The sequence below is a fragment of the Nicotiana tomentosiformis genome, chromosome 6, assembly GCF_000390325.3.
Source record: "Nicotiana tomentosiformis chromosome 6, ASM39032v3, whole genome shotgun sequence".
In the NCBI taxonomy this organism is placed as follows: Eukaryota; Viridiplantae; Streptophyta; class Magnoliopsida; order Solanales; family Solanaceae; genus Nicotiana; species Nicotiana tomentosiformis.
Genome location: NC_090817.1, coordinates 4,413,634 through 4,430,933, shown reverse-complemented (window position 1 = coordinate 4,430,933; position 17,300 = coordinate 4,413,634). Strand labels below are relative to the sequence as shown.

Genomic DNA, 17,300 nt, shown 5'->3' with positions numbered 1-17,300 from the left:
CTCTCTGCCTATACTTCAGTTTTTACCTTTTAACACTGAATCAGAGTAACTTAACTTGAACAAACATCAATGCTGAAATAACACATACAAGTAAGTTACTATCAAACATATACAAACAATAAACAAAAAATTAAAAAGAGAAAAACATAAACAGAGAAGTTCACTTAGACAACAAATTTTAGAACACAGACTAAAGCATACTACTAATATTAATGGGATTTTTCCAACGTTACTTATTATACAAGGACAAGTTGGTTCTTTCAATCTTCCATTAAGTTCGTCGTCTCTGATTCCTCTTCTTTGGCCTTCTCTTCTTGTTGGGAATGATGCCTTCAAAAAACTCCACAAACCATTTAGGCTTACCAGCTTTAAACATGAGGCTCCATATGACAGTTCCAACAACAAGTCCACAACTGTAGCCTATGACGACTGATTCCCATGTAAATCCACTTACAATGACGCCTCTTCTTCTTCTTCGGGCTCAAATGGTTGTGGAACATGCGATGGATCACTCGTTCTACATTGCATTGATAAAGGAGGACCACATAAATCAAGGTTGCCAATGTACGAGTCATTTGAAAATGTGTCGAATTGTAGACCTTGAGGAATCAGTCCAACTAGACGATTCTGAGAGAGGTTTAAGACTGCCAGAAAGTTTAGTCTTGTCAATTCCCTTGGAATATTTCCTGCGAGTCGATTCCAAGAGAGATCTAACATTTCAAGCATATTCAATTGCCCCAGTTTTGTTGGAATATCACCTTTGAAATTGTTATGGGATAAATTGAGTAGCCAAAGTGAGCCAAGATCCTTTAGTGTTTTCGGAATTACACCTTCAAAATGGTTGCTTGAGAGATCAATGGCCGTCATTATTGTAGTGATTCTTTCTAGCTCAATATCCTGGCCTTTAATCACCAACCTCACTGAATCCTTATACATTATGTCATATATGCCAACATTATGCAGTTCCATATATTTGATCTCGCCTTTGTCTGATCCATCTAATTTTGTCATTGATTTGAAGTTGTCAAATACTTTTGCATGCAGTGAGCCACTGAATTCGTTTAGAGAAAGATCGAAAATCCTCAACATGGGAAAGCAAAACTTAGTTTGGCAAGGACTTAAAGGTCCATGAAACCTGTTCGACTTAAATATAAGGACTTGCAACATTTGAAGAGTTCCTAACCAAGCTGGAAATGTGTCATTTATAGCGTTATTACCCACATCAAGGACCTCTAAACGATGACAATTGAGCAACGACAGAGGGACATGTCCTTCAAATTGATTACCATTCAAGACAATGGTCGTCAATGAAGTGCTCTGAGTACACAATGGTGGAAGACTCCCGCTGAAATTATTCTTTCTCAAATCCAACACCAATAGCTCAGCCATGCTGCCAAAGCAAATTGGAATTGATTCGCTGAAGTTGTTGCGTGATAAATCCAATAATTCAAGGCTACTCAGGTTACAAATGGATGAAGGTACTGGACCTTGAAGGAAGTTGAACTTAAAATCAAGAATCCTTAGATTATATTGATGAAGTTGTTCTAGGTGGCCTGTAAGTGAATTAAGTGAAACGTTGAGGTATTGCAACGAGTCCCATCTCATGCGGCTAAACCAGTTAGGGATTGGGCCATGAATCTTATTGTTAGAAAGATCCAAGATCTGAAGTTTCTTTAAATTTCTCAACAAGTATGGGAAATCCTTCAGTTCACAAGATGATAAGAGCAAAACTCTTAAGACTTGGGAAAGCGATTTTGCTACTCTTCCATGATAGCGGATTATATGAAAGATCTAAATAATCAAGTCTTTGCATGGTCATAAAGATTTCTATTCCTACATTGTCAGTGATGTTATTTGATGAGAGGTCAAGCTTGAATAGGTTTACCAGATTTTCAAGTGATCGAAGAACAGGACCGCTGAGTTGATTATGACTTAAATCCAATACCTTTATTGCTGGGTTCGTCTTCAGCTTATCAGCAACATCTAGTCTACTGAATCGATTATGATCGAGCATCAAATATTCATAGGACGGAATGTTAAAAACCCAAGATGGTATTGTGTCATTCAGTAAGTTGTGAGACAAATCCATATAAGCTAACTTTTAAAGCATGCTCACATTGCTAGGCAATGGACAAGATAGGGAATTACTCGACAAGGCTAAGCTTTGAAGACTCCCCAAGCTTAAAATGGAAGAGGGAAATGGACCGGTGAAGATGTTTTTAGAAAGATCCAATTTAACAAGCTTTTGAAAGTTAGAGAAAGCATTGGGAATGTCACCACTAAGGGGGTTAGATGAAAGATCTAAACTTATGAGCTGCATCAATTTAGAGATAGTTGAAGGAATATGGCCTGTGAAATGATTTTCGTTCGAGGTTTAAATTGGTAGAAGATAAAAGCTTTCTGTAAAAACACCTAGCAAATTGGTTGCTTCAAGATCCACGTACCTTAAGGAGGACGACATATTGATACCTATCGGAGATGAGATGATGACAGTAGAGAGAGAAACTACCTCCAGATTTGTCAAGTTCTGAAGCAGTGTTTCAAATGTTTTCTGATCAAGTTCACACCAAGAAAAAGAAAGATCAAGTGAAACCAAATTGGATAGGTATGAGATTTCTGTTGGGATTTTACTACTAAACGAAGAGCCAGAAAGGTTGAGCTGCCTCAAATATGTCAAGCGGCCAATATCACTTGGAATTACAGACACATTGAAAAAATTGAAAGCAAGGTTTAGTGTCTGAAGATGATGAAGTTGAAAAAGGCTGCTGTTCTGATGTATAGTTCCATTTAGCTTACTACAGCTAAGATCCAGGCCGCTAACGTGCCCCGTTAACATGTCACAAGTAACTCCATCCCAAGTGCAGCAATCTGTACTCTCATTCCAAGACATTGTTTTCGGGAAAGAAGTTTGGAATCCATAACATAACCAACTAGACTCGTTGTATATTTCAAAAGGTTTCTTGAACCGGAGCAAAGCATAAGCTTCACTAGGAGAGAAAAAATGATGCACAAGGGAAGAAGAAGAAAAACTTTTACTTAGCAACGCAAAACAGATAAGTAAATAAAAGAAAAAGATACGTCCCATTTTTTTGGTTTATTTTCAGCAAATAACTGAATGTTCTTACAAAATCAATTATCATTATCCGTGTATATATAGTTAGTTGAACTCGTGAGTCATATCACTGTTTACTTGTAAAACGATATAGTTGAATTTGTTTGTGGTTTCTAGACAGATGAATCAATTTAATCTCATTGATAATGAATTAATCGATTGAAATATAAGATACTTAGCTCAAAATATAGATGAAATGATAGATTCGAAGAGCCCGGGAACAATGTTTCCAGATACAATGATGATAATATTAACAAGCGAGAGAAAGAGAGAGAAAAGATATCAGATTGTTGTGTAGAATTTAGTCAATGTATTCTAGAAAACTCGTGCTTACAATGGTAGTTGAGCATATTATTTATAACTCAGTGGGTGTAATGGCCGGGCCCACCACTAGTGAGAATTATTGGAATGTGATAATGGAAACCTAACGGTAAACACAAATGCTCAGATTTCTTTAATGAGCCGTTACTCATTAATGTTGTGGAATATTCTTCATTAAATGTCATCGGGCGCAGCATGCTTAATGCCCTTATGAACTTGCCTTTCTCGGTGACACACGAGGTAATTGTGCCCGGTTTTGATTCCACGTGTCCACTTCTTAGATGGCCACGTAACATACTGTATTTTACCCAATACATATAGTCCCCTGCTTTTCCGGTCACATTTCTTTATGTTACCGGGAAGTTGGTGAGAATCCTCTTTTGGTGGGAATTACTATAATTCCTTTTGTAGGTTACTAATGGTTGATTAGACGCCTGCCTCTCCGCATTTAATGCCTATAACATGCATCCTCTTATGATTTAGCATGCCTTCTGCCAATTATCGCTCTTCATCTCTTCTCTACTTCTTCCCAAACACAGAATTTCTTATTTCCCTCTTCTAATGGCTTCTTCATCTAAACGTTCTAGTTCTTCGAAAAATAAGAACAAAAACGAAGATTCTGCTCCTCTAACAGTAAGTTCCATAATCTCCAAAAGACTCAGTGTTTCGAAGGATTTTGAGCAACAATTTCCTACTGATAACCCCCGTTCATAGGCGATTAGCAGGTACCCATCTTCCATTTGTCTTAAAGAAGGAGAAATATTGTTGGTTTACCTGGCGGTCTCAGAAGTTGTGGTAAGTGCAATTTTGGTCCGGGAGGAAAAAGGTACGCAATTCCCCACATATTACGTTAGAAAAATTTTAACGGGAGCAGAAACTCGCTACCCACATCTGGAAAACCTGGCTTTAGCTCTCGTGGTAGACGCCCGAAAGCTGAGGCCCTACTTCCAATGCCACCCAATAGCGGTGGTGACTACTTTTCTTCTGTAGAATATCCTCCATAAACTCGAGCTCTCGGGTAGATTGGTCAAATGGGTCGTCCAAATGAGCGAGTTTGATATAGAGTATAAGCCACAGATTGCGATTAAGTCGCAGGTCCTAGATGACTTCGTAGTCGATTTCAGCCTAGGGTTGATGCTCCTTGCTGCCAAAGAGGCAATAATAGCGTCACATCCAACAACGGGAGTCTGGACTTTATTTACCGATGAAGCTTCAAATGTGAAAGAGTCCAGGCTCAGAATAGTCCCGGTCACGCCTTCGGTGGAAACCTTAAGGCAAGCCATCAGGACGGTTACTTTAACAAATAATGAAGCGGAATACGAAGCTTTAATTGCAGGGCTCGAATTGACCCGGGCGCTCGACTCCGAAGCAATCAACATCAAATGTGACTAGCAACTGGTGGTAAATTAGGTCTACGAAATTTTTGATACCAAAGATGAGCGAATGCAGTAGTACGTAGTAAAGGTTCATTCCTTGTGGTCACGATTCCAGGAGTGGTCAATAACCCACATGCCGAGGGAATAAAATGTGGAAGCATATGCGTTAGCAAATCTGGGCTCATCAACAAAAATTCAGGGACCGGAATCGGGGAGGGCAGTTAAATTGATGAACTCAACCTTAGACACTAATGGTTACTATGAGGTGAATTCAACCAATCAGGTCTGGGACTGGAGGAATGAGATAATCGATTATCTCGAGTACGGAAAACTGCCCAAAGACCCTAAAGCATCTAGAGTGCTATGCACCAAAGCCTCGCGATACAGCTTCGATAAATGCCAATTATACAGAAAATCATTTCAAGGCTTGTTGGCCTGATACTTAGGAGCGTCGGAAGCCAGCTACGTTATGAGAGAAATCCATGAAGGATTTTGTGGCAACCACTCGGGCGCAGATTCTTTGGTGCTGAAATCAGTCTGGGCAGAGTACTATTGGCCCTGTATGGATCTAGATACCAAGGACTTTGTACGAAAATGTGATAAGTACTAACACCGCGCACCTCTGGTACATCAACCAGCAGGACCATTACATTTAATTTTGTCCCCGTGGCCATTCATGAAATGGGGAATGGACATCGTCAGAGCTCTACCACCGGCTCCGGGAAAGGTAAGATTTCTTATAATTTTGACTGACTAGTTTTCCAAATAGGCGGAAGCAGGTCCTTACCAAAAGATCGGAGAACGCGAAGTAGTCAACTTCCTGTAAAAGAATATAATTCCATAGTCGGGATTCAGCTCGATTCCTCTTTGTGAGACCAGGAATACTAAGAATTTACCTGTACCGACCACGAACGCACACTTCTCGGGGTTAAGCTTCATATTTTGCTCCCTCAGTGGGTCAAACGTTTCTTGCAGGTGTCTCAGGTGGGTACCTGCATCCAGAGACTTAACGGGCATATCGTTTATATATACTTCTATAGTTTTTCCTATTTGTTTTTAGAGCATCTTATTTACGAGCCGTTGATAAGTGGATCCGATGTTTTTTAATCCGAAGGACATTACGTTGTAACAATATGTACCAAAATTTGTAATAAACGAAGTATTTTCCTGGTCTTTCGGGTTCATCTTAATCTGATTGTACCAGAAATAGGCATCGAGGAAACTCATTAACTCGTGCCCGACGGTAACGTCGATCATTTGATCGATATTTGGTAATGGAAACGAGTCCCTCAAGAATGCCTTATTAAGAACTTTATAATCTACGCACATGCGAAATTTATTATTTTTCTTAAGAACTACTACCACATTAGCTAGCCAGTCTGGATACCTTACCTCCCAGATTGAACCAATCTTACGTAGGAGGGTTACCTCTTCTCTGACGAATTTATTCCTTACTTTTGCAATAGGGTGCTTCAATTTGGGTCCATATGGTTAAGATCGGACCTCATCGGTCTCAGGAACCGATTCTCTTTGATATCTCTCATGACCGACACTAACTCCACCACACTGTGAAGTTATATTTTGATAACTTTGGATAGGAAAGACCTCGTGGCCCCGGGGTCTCTCTATCTTGCAACGATTTGTTATTCCGCCCGCGATCAGTTCTCCTGTTATCGGTAAACATGTCCACCGAACAGAAGCTCCTGTCGTGACCTTCCGCCTATTCGTAGGGTAGAAAACGGCCCCTTGAAACTCGTCTATTTGAGTCGACATCGTCTTTTACTTTTTCCTTGTTCTTCTCCTGTCCTTTTGCTGATGATGGGAAGCCAACCAGATCGTCTTCGATTATCTTTGACTCATATCGGTTGTGGACATCTGCCCAAGTTGTTTCTTGAAATTCGAGTAGACTTTCCTTCAACTTCCGGGATGCATCTAAACTCCTCGGGTTTAAACCCTTAGTGAACGCTTCAGCTGCCCATTCGTCCGGGACGACCGGTAGCAACATCCTTTTCTTTTGGAACCGGCTAACGAATCTTCGTAATATTTTGGATTCTCCCTGCGCGATATTGAATATGTCGGCTATTCGGGCTTGTACCTTTCTGGCACCGGCATGGGCCTTGATGAACGAATCCACGAGCATTTTGAAGGAATCTATGGAATGCTCAAGCAACAATGAGTACCATGTCAAGGCTCCCCTCGTGAGAGTATCACCAAATATTTTCAATAACACAGACTCAATTTCGTGAGGATAAAGATCATTTCCTTTCACTGCTGTTGTATAGGTGGTGATGTACTCCTGTGGATATGATGTTCCATCATACTTCGGCAATTCAGGCATTCTGAACCATTTTAGTATCCATTCCGGGGCCGCACTCGGCTTGTACGGTAATTGGGTGTATTTCTTTGAGCTCGGGGTTTCAATACTGGAGGTGCACCTGAGATTTGGTCCATGCGGGCATTTACTTCCTTCATGAACCGCAAGAATTCCTCCTTGAATGGATCGTCATTGTTGTTGAGGCCAGATCTACTCCCCCAGCCCCGTTGGAGCCAGCTTCACCCTTGGGAGTGTTGTTGTCGATTCTCTGCGTTGTTTGGTTTGTAGGAACAACGGGATGAATTGGATATTGCCCGTTTGCATTATTTGAAGCGCCTCATAGCGCCTGTTTTAACTTTGTCATAACCTAATCCTGCCGCATGAGGTGGTCTAAAATGATTGCATGTTGTTCTTGCATGATCCTTACCGCATCTTGTCATACCTCATTTCTTCCCCAAAAGATATATGTGTTATGGATTATTGTGGGTTAAAGAGTTTTTTCAATTAAAGTGACAAATTTGAATAAGGATTATTTTATTTACAGAGTCGCCACTTGGAATTGATTTTTTGGGTATTTCAAGTCACCTTTTATTTGAATCCCTAGTCAAAGGAAGGTTTGACTCTATTATTATTAGTCTGCGAAAACAAAGTCCAGGTAAGAAATTCTGTTGATCGAGGAGAAGGTGTAAGGCATTCCCTGAGTCCCGTGGTTCTAGCACGGTCGCTTTATTGACTACAACTTGGCTTGAATTAATTTTAGATAAATATGATTTATTGGTTTCCATAATTTATCTGTCCACTTTTATATTAAAATATGGTATTATCTTTGAAACGAGTCACATGTGTGAATCCGTTTTGTTTATTGTGCCAAAATAATGTCACGTGTACGTGCACGCAATTAACAGCATTTTCATTATATTTAAGGTTGTTTTTCCTAAAATTGCGCGAACGCATACCTTGATTTTAGTTTTGGAAATCGTAATTATGTCACGCGAACGTATACATAATCACGATGATTCAATTAATTATGAGTACGCCTAAAGCGTTCTAGCGCATTCATGATTTGTTTCTTTCCTAAGTTTGAGATTATTGTGAAGGCCATGAATTATGGAATTACTTGTGGAAGAAGTGTATGATTTTAGATATTTGAATAAATAAACCATCATATACCAATACCCTACAACCCAAAAATTGAAGCCCAAACTCATTAGGGTCCAGATCTTCCCATCTTTAAAGCAAGTTTGAATACTATATTTCCAAAAACATGATTAAGCATATAGCATTTAAGGACTAACTTACATTATTATTTATAAAGTTTAAAGAAAAATAAATAAAATTACATGAAATAAGATAAAACGAACAGAGGGAAGAATAAACCTTTAATGCAAAATTTTTAATTAAACGAGTCTCCAAGAACAGGTACAATAACTCAGACGAACATCAAACAAGCATAAGCGACGAATAACATCAAACCTAGTGAAGGAGTTCCAACGGAATCCTTGACCTCGACTATTGACTCCACTTTTTGGCGTGTAAAAAAGGATGTTATAAAGTATTTTTGTTGGGTTTTGGGTGATGACTTGCTGGATTGTTTGAAAGAAAGACGAAGAAAGAATGACACGAGTAGAAATTCTGTTAGCGTAGAAGAAAAAAAGTAATTTCCCTCAATTTCCTCCTCCCTTCTTTTTTTCTCCTTCTCCCTCCCCCTCTCTCATCACATTTCTCTTCTATTTATAGAAAAAAAAATCAGTTTTGTTTTTAATTATTTTATTATTTTTTTAATTAAAAAGAATTCTCACTTCCCATTTTTCTTCTTTTTTTAAAAATAAATAATTCCCCACTTACCTTTACTTTTATATTTTTTATTTTCCACTTATTTTACTTTTCTTATTTTTATTTTTCACTTATTTTACTTTTCTTATTTTTAATTTCCACTTATCTTACTTTTCTTTGTTTTTTAATTTCTACTTTCTTTTACTTTTAAAAAAACAATTTCAGCTACCTTTATTTTTATTTTTTAATTCCAACTTCTTTTACTTTTAGTTTTTTAATTTTTCACTTTCTTTTAATTTTTGAAAAAAAATATTTCCACCTACTTTTACTTTAACTTTTCTTATTCCATACTTTTAATGTTCCTATTATTTTATTCCCATCCGAAAATTAAAAAAGTATTTAATATTTTCGGTTTTTTTAAATTAAATATATTTAAAAATAAAGATAAAAAATAAAAATAATACTAATAGTAATAATTTGAACTTTTAAATTGTTTTGAATTTTTACCCTATATATAAAACAAATGTAACAAAGCTAAAAAATATATATTAAATTTTTAAAAATATTTACATAGTAGAAATTGATAAAAATTCAAATATAATCAAAACTTAGGTGCTCACAGCTACCCCTCTTTGCTTGGAAACATGAAGAGTTTTCAGGCAAAGACTAGGTGAGCCATGTGACTAATTTTTTACCAAACCGTTATTCAAAAGGAAAAGAAATAAAAGATAGGGTGCAACCGAGTCCTGATTTTGGACAGCCTACATATTCCGGATTATAGGGGAATCAGGTCACGTGTAGTTCAAGGAGAATGATGGAATGATGCGTTCAGGAGTCGACTGAGATTCCATCGAGGCTCCGGTTCGCAGTCCTGCTGTTATAAGAAAAGAAACTAAACAAGCCTATCAGTTATGAGTTACAAGATTCCTATCTATGAGTCTTCTGAAACTTGATCTTGAATCTTGACTGGTTCTTTATGCAGACTCTGATCTAAACCTTGATGCTCGCTAGCTATAGGTGCTAGTTCATTGTTCTATAGCTTCTTCTAATCAAAACGGGACTCCAATGCTAGTGGCTCCAGTCATGTCTTGAGCATTCCACATTTTTTCAACTGCTTTTGAATTTTGGATTCACCTATTTTTTTTCTTTTATTCTGAATTGAGATTTCTTCTTTTGGTCATCTCGAACTCTGTGCCTCGAGGTAAAACCTACTTAAACACCAAAACAAACAAACAAACGAAATATTTCTGCTCCAGTTTGCACTAGGAAAATTTTGTGAGTTACTGTAACAATATTTTAAACTACTTCTTTATTGAAAGTAATAGAAGGTCGGGAATGGTGTACCCCGAAAAAAAATAGAGACTAGTGAATGGAGACCCTATGTCTAAAATAAAATAAACTAGGGAGTGGAGACCTTATATTAGAAAAGCGACTAGGGATTGGTGTACCCTGATACTGGTAAGGAAATGTAACCATGGGTTGGTACCCTGTATTACGGAAAAAAAATATAATTAGGGGTTGGTACCATGTATTACTGAAAAGAATATAGTCATGGGATGGCGTCCTATATTACTGAAAGGAAATGTAACCAGGGGATGACACCATGTATTACGGAAAAGAAATATAACAATGGGTTGGTGCCCTGTATTACTGAAATAAAAATGAATCCCCTGGGCGAAAAGGTTCTACCTGGGTTAAACTGCGAAAAGCGAGCTTGGGCGAAGAGTACTTCTACCCGGAATATGAGCTGGATCCCCCTAGGCGAAAAGTTTCTTTCTGGGTTAAGCTACGTAAAACAACCTGAGCGAAGAGTACTTCTACCCGAAACTATGAGCTAGATCCCCCTAGGCGAAAAGGTTCTACCTGGGTTAAACTACGAAAAACAAGCTTGGGCGAAGAGTACTTCTACCCGGAACTATGAGTTGGATCCCCCTAGGAGAAATGGTTCTACCTGAGTTAAGCTACTGTAAAACAACCTGGGAGAAGAGTACTTCTACCCAGAACTATGAGTTGGATCCCCCCTAGGCGAGAAGGTTCTACCTGGGTTAAGCTACATAAAACAGCCTAGGCGAAGAGTACTTCTACCCGGAACTATGAGCTGGATCCCCCTAGGCGAAAAGGTTCTACCTGGTTTAAGCTATGAAAAACAGCCTGGGCGAAGAGTACTTCTACCCGGAACTATGAGCTGGATCCCCCTAGGCGAAAAGATTCTACCTGGGTTAAGCTACGTAAAACAACCTGAGTGAAGAGTACTTCTACTCGGAACTACGAGCTGGATCCCCCTAGGCAAAAAGGTTTTACCTGGGTTAAGCTACGTAAAACAACCTGAGCGAAGAGTTATTCTACCCGAAAACTATGTGTTGGATCCCCCTAGGTGAAAAAGTTCTACCTGGGTTAAGCTACGTAAAACATCATGGGTGAAGAGTACTTCTACCCGGAACAATGAGCTGGATCCCCCTAGGCGAAAAGGTTCTACCTGGGTTAAGCAACCAAAATGATCTGTATGAACAATAGTGATGCATGCTGAAAATAAGAGACAATGGAGATTTTACGGAAACTTACCTTTGGTGACATTCGTTCTTTAAGAATCGCCATTCTGTGCTGCTTTGTTCCTGCTTCAAAATAAAGAAAAATTGTGAGTTTTAAAAGTGGTGGTCGGTGTGTGGTCTTGATGTCTTTGGCAGTTTGGCTTTGTGCCCATCTTCTTTTGATGATGATTTCAACCTGTCACTAGATATTTCGTGAATATAACTTTCATTTCTGGCCCCGAAGAGCCTTTGACTTTTCAAACTTTTACATGACGGTTGGGTCGCGTGGGACTTAACCTTTCAACTTCATTTTTCCCTTGCAGGCACTTTCAATTGGATTTCCTCATTTTGAGAGTTTTTATTTCAAAACATCATCCACAATGGCAAGTAGTGGTTGACTTGATGCCCTTGCCGAGGTTGGGTTCCTTTTCAATGTATCCGTTCGGTTCAAACGAGAGCCCTGTAATCGATCTTACCATCCTTTCTTTGTCTTTATTTTGACATGAAGTTATACCGAAATGGATTCAAAGAAAACAATAATGGAATGGAGAATGAGTTTAAACAAAAGGTATCCCTTTCGGGGAACAGATATTAAAGAAGGACTTATCTGGGAGTACATGCAGACTTCAATGAACATGACATGCCTTTTGGACTGGATGCATGATCTGTATAAACCTTCCGACTCTCAGCAATTCAACACCACTTTTGCCTCGAAACCGAGAAACCTTGCCCCCCAGGACTATGTCGATGCCAATGGCTGTGAAGATCCTCTTTTCGATCAGTAGTGCTCTTTGCGGATTTTCGCTAACTGACATCTCTCATTTCTCTTCCCACCATCGCCTTATAGTGCCCTTTGCGGGTTTTCACTAACAAAACTCTCTTATTTTTATTTTATCTTTTCGACATCACCCTACGATGCCCGTAAGGTTTTTCACTAATAAGATACTCTTATTTTATTTCTCTTATTTGATTGTATCATATCCAAGTAACTGTATCCTCCAATTCTTGAACATTCTCGTTGATTCATCGGAAAGACTTGAAAAGAATTTGGGTAAAAAGGATTTGGATTGAATTACAACTTTAGAACCTTTAAGGCGAAACCATCGCCGAACCATTGTAACATCTGCCTCAGTTTCAGTTTTCTTTTTTCTTTTTTTGGAAATATGGATTTTTATTTTGGTGTGACTGAACCCTAGAGAGAGGCTGCCTACGTATCCTTTCGGAATCAACTCGAATGTAGTTCAAGGAATCCTTTTTTTATTTTATTTTCTTTTTCTTTTTCTTCTGTTTTGGTTTTTTTTTCCTCTTTCTTTTTCCTCTTCTTATTTTTATATTTTCATTCATTCTTTTTATTTCAATAATAACTTCCAAGTTCCAAAGAGGGTAATCAAACAAAAGGGAACCAGCTCAAAGGGTTTGCAAAGGGTTGATAGTACTTGGATAGCGAAAAAGAAAGCATTATTCATCCCAACCGGAGGACATTAATGTTATATAAAGGATCAAACATAGTACATTTTGACTACACTTGCATTGACAGTTGTTTCATGGACATTTCCTTCGATGTTTCCCAGGTACAACGCTCTCTTTCGATAGTACTCTCGTTACAATGTGTGGACCTTTCCAATCTGGAGCCGATTTTCCCTTAGTTGTTCTGATTCTTTGTTTTATTTCCTTAAACTTATCTTCATTGCATTCTGACTCTTGAATCATTATTTCAAAGCCTGACAGTATTTTAGGATTTGGCATGAAGTCCGCAAGCATGTCATGTCATTAAAATATGCATTTAACAGAACTGAAAAGAGAATAAGAAAAGTGACAAGATTAAGAAAAGATACATTCCTAGACAATGAAATATTAATTTCATTTGATTTTTAAAAAACAATTTAAGGATAGAAAGGTTTACATCAGAAAGTAAGAAAACAAAGTTAAACATTGGGATCACACCCTGAAAATAATCCGAACACGGAAAGGATAGCAAGACCGGCTATTGAGACTCTCGTCTGATAGAGAACTTTCAGGTTTGGCGACCGTTTTTGGATTTTCTTCTGTCTCGGCAATGGATGCAATGGCCTTCAGTGCCGGATCAAATTCCTCATTTTCACAAATTATTCCGACTATTGGACCAGTGTTGTGAGTAGGCAAGGGATTGTTTGTCACATCATGAGCCTCCTCGTCCTGAAGAACTATTGCCTTGACCTCGATGAGATCTTCCACTGCTCTTTTGAGAGTCCAACAATCTTCAGTATCATGTCCGACTACTCCGGAGTGGTATTCACATCTAGCATCAGCTCGGTGCAAGGGGGACTCGGGGTTTGGCCGGTTCGGGGCCACTGGCTGCAGCAGACCTAGCCTGACTAGATTTTTAAACAAGTTAGAGTATGATTCACCAATATGGGTGAACTGATTCCTTCTAGGGGGCTCTCTTGGGCGAAAATTGTATTGGGGAACATTTGGTTAGGGATTATATGAAGCTTGGTAGGGAGGGGCATTTTTGGGAGGTGGAGCTCGGTTTTGTGTATAATGTTGTGGCCGCGTGTAAGATTGCGCGTTCATCACTGTATAGGGATGAAGCGCCATGACATAAGGAGCATCTTGATGGGGATAATAATGTTGTGGGACCTCAAGAAGCATATATGATTGGTTGAATGTCATGCGGGGCCCCTCGAGCTGGAAGCCATCATGGCTCTCTCTTCTCTCCCGTTTCTGTTCATCAAACCCCACGAACTATTCTGAACGGTCTGTCATGCGGTCTTAAAAGCAGCTTGACTCAAGATTCGGTCCGTTTTCAAACCAATTTCGACCATCTCCCCAATTTTGATAGCCTCAGTGAATGGTCTACCCATCGCAGACATTATGTTCTGGAAATAATCAGGCTCTTGAGCCTCTAGAAAAATAGTGATCAACTCATGATTATCCATGGGTGGCTTAACTCTAGCAGCTTACTACCTCCACTTGATGGCATACCCCCTTAAGCTTTCCGTCGGCTTTTTCTTCATATTGGAAAGGGAATTGTGATCTGGTGCAATATCAATATTGTACTGGAATTGTTTGATGAAGGCATGGGCCATGTCATCCCAGACATGCCAATGAGAGATATCTTGGTCAATGAACCATTCAGAGGCTACCCCCACAAGACTTTCCCCAAAATAAGCCATCAATAATTCTTCTTTTTCATCTGCATCCCTCAGCTGGTAATACCTTTTCAAGTGGGCGATAGGGTCGCCGTGTCCATCATACTTCTCAAATTTTGGGGTCTTGAACCCTGGTGGCAAATGGATGTGAGGGAACATGCATAGATCACTGAACGAAACACTTTTGTGACCACCTAATCCTTGTATGTTCTTTATATTTTGTTCAAGACTTTTTATTTTCCTGGCCATCTCATCTAGCTCACCTGTCTTGGCAGGCTTTTCATTTTCCATTGGTGACTCGTACTAAGTAGTCTGATTGTATGGTGTCGAGACCCTAAAATCCATATTTGGAGAGTCGCATTGGCCATCATAAGCCTGAGGTAGTGGCTCGTTGTTTGGCCTCGTCACAGGAGGTGGTGGTGGGATTGTATATACCGGTGCGCCAGACACGAGGAGAGGGGTGTTCCTGACCAGTGCGACTGGAGGTTGCATATTAGAGTTACCAGGGGCAGGATGGAGGGTGTAGTTTGGCACATACCCTAGTGGTAGAATGTGATCTCTGACTGCATGGAGCGGTGGTTGAGTAGCTTGGGGTATGGTGGAAGTTCCTTCTGAGGGACCTTGGGGTGGAGGCTGACCGGAAACCCAAGCTTGATATACATCAGACAGTTGTTGTCTCAATTTTCTTACTTCCTCAGACTCTTGCTCAACTGACGGACCCTGGGGATTGTCACTAACCAACTTGATTTCATCATTGTTATCCATTACTACCGTTCCCTTTGATCTGGTGAAGTAATGATGTGTTGCTAGTTTCACCACAAACCAACCACCTTAAGCTTACTATATAAGAGACAACAAACGTGTTGGAATTAGGCATTTTATAGATATGAATCACACGTAATATGCCACGCTCCTAACATTATCACCATTTATTTTCACTCACGCCTCATTTTGATCCATCATCTTAGAATCATTGAAAAATATTTTGATCGAACCTTTTGGGGGTTGCCTATGTATCATGTCGCCGTATGAATCTGATCATTACATATTTCAGTGAGATCGGGAATAGACTGACCCATTTTTCTTTTTTTTGTTTTCTTTTTTTATATAAAGTCTTTTAAATATATTTTTTTGTGTTTTTTTTTCTTTTTATGGAATTTTGAATTTTTTTAAAAAAGAAAGAATTCTAAAGAAGGAAGAAAATATTTTAGATTTTGATTTGAAAATTATTTTTGTTCTTTTTGTTTTTTAAATGAAAGACTTCAGAAAAGAAGGAAAATATTTTTGGATTTAATTTTTTTTTTTTTGGATTTTCTAAGGAAATAATTCTAAAGATGGAATTAAGGAAAGGGAAAAATATTTTTGAATTTTTTTTTTTTAAAAATTGTGGGCGGAACCGATGAGGTTTGCCTACGTATCTCACAATCGGTGAGTATCAGACCCGCATAGTTCGGTCAATATTTCAGGAATGGGATGACACTTTTATTTTTGGGAAAACTTCAATCTTATTTTGTAATAATCGTTTTGGGGTAAAATTTTGACAGGGTTTTTGGATTTTCAAATACCAAGATTTTTAAAAATCGAGTAAAGTTTCTCTCTCCTATTTTCTTCCTTCTGATTTTCTCTCAATTCTTATTTTTCTGTTTTAGAAGCCGGTCAACATTCACAAACCGAATCAAACATAATGTACATGTAGCACATAAGATGCATCAGGATGGTCTTGTAATAATCGGCTACACCTGTCCTAGATCTGGCATGAAGCTATGTTATTCTACGTTTAAAATCTTGGGTAGGGGCAACGTACCGGGAGCATGAAATTCTACCCGGCCTAGTTACTGATCCAATCTCGTTCTATTTGGTATGACCTCTAATAGAAAAGTGGGACACGCGCACGTGTGCACCATAAATTCAGAAGACTCAGAAGGGAGACGTAAGACGGCAGTTTATATAGTTCAAATAATATCAAACCGGTAAATGAGCGACAATTAGCACATTAGGCCCAAAAACATAGTAATATCAACAATCAAGATAGCCAAATATAGATCACATTACAAGCTCGAATTCTGAACCCTGAACCAGAAGTTTTGGGTTATTTTCCCCAGCAGAGTCACCAGAGCTGTCACACCTCATTTCTGCCCCAAAGGATATATGTGTTATGGATTGTTGTGGGTTAAAGAGTTTTTCCAATTAAAGTGACAAATTTGAATAGGGTTATTTTATTTACAGAGTCGCCACTTGAAATTGATTTTTTGGGTATTCCAAGTCACCTTTTATTTGAATCCCTAGTCAAAGAAAGGTTTGACTCTATTATTATTGGTCTGCATTCGGGTAAGGAATTCTGTTGACCAGGGAGAAGGTGTAAGGCATTCCTCGAGTTCCGTAGTTCTAGCACGGTCGCTTTATTGACTACAACTTTGCTTTAATTAATTTTAGATAAACTGTGATTTATTAATTTTCATATTTTATCTGTCCGCTTTTATATTAAAATATGGTATTATCTTTGAAACGAATCACGTGTGTGAATTAGTTTTATTTATTGTGCCAAAATCATGTCACGTGTACGTGCACGCAATTAATAGCATTTTTATTATATTTAAGGTTGTTTTGCCCAAAGTTGCGCGAACGCATACCTTTATTTTAGTTTTGGGAATCGTAATTATGTCACGCGAACGTATTCATAATCACGATGATTCAATTAATAATGAGTACGCCTAAAGCATTCTAGCGCATTCATGATTTGTTTCT

General features: G+C 38.7%; 2 protein-coding genes across 2 annotated transcripts; both read right to left on the bottom strand.

Moving 5' to 3' along the window:
* Positions 1 to 236: 236 nt before the first annotated feature.
* On the bottom strand, positions 237 to 3,082 carry LOC104101489 (receptor-like protein 9DC3). Its single transcript, XM_070178120.1, has 3 exons — positions 2,384 to 3,082; positions 1,886 to 2,098; positions 237 to 1,791 (listed from the first exon to the last, which is right to left on the bottom strand). The coding sequence occupies exons 1-3, from the start codon at positions 2,888 to 2,890 to the stop codon at positions 451 to 453; spliced, it is 2,061 nt and encodes a 686-aa protein (XP_070034221.1). The 5' UTR covers positions 2,891 to 3,082; the 3' UTR covers positions 237 to 450.
* A 3,447-nt stretch (positions 3,083 to 6,529) lies between these two features.
* On the bottom strand, positions 6,530 to 7,147 carry LOC138893512 (uncharacterized). The gene has a single exon (XM_070178119.1). It carries the CDS (start codon positions 7,145 to 7,147, stop codon positions 6,530 to 6,532), a length of 618 nt encoding a protein of 205 aa, XP_070034220.1.
* Positions 7,148 to 17,300: the final 10,153 nt, after the last annotated feature.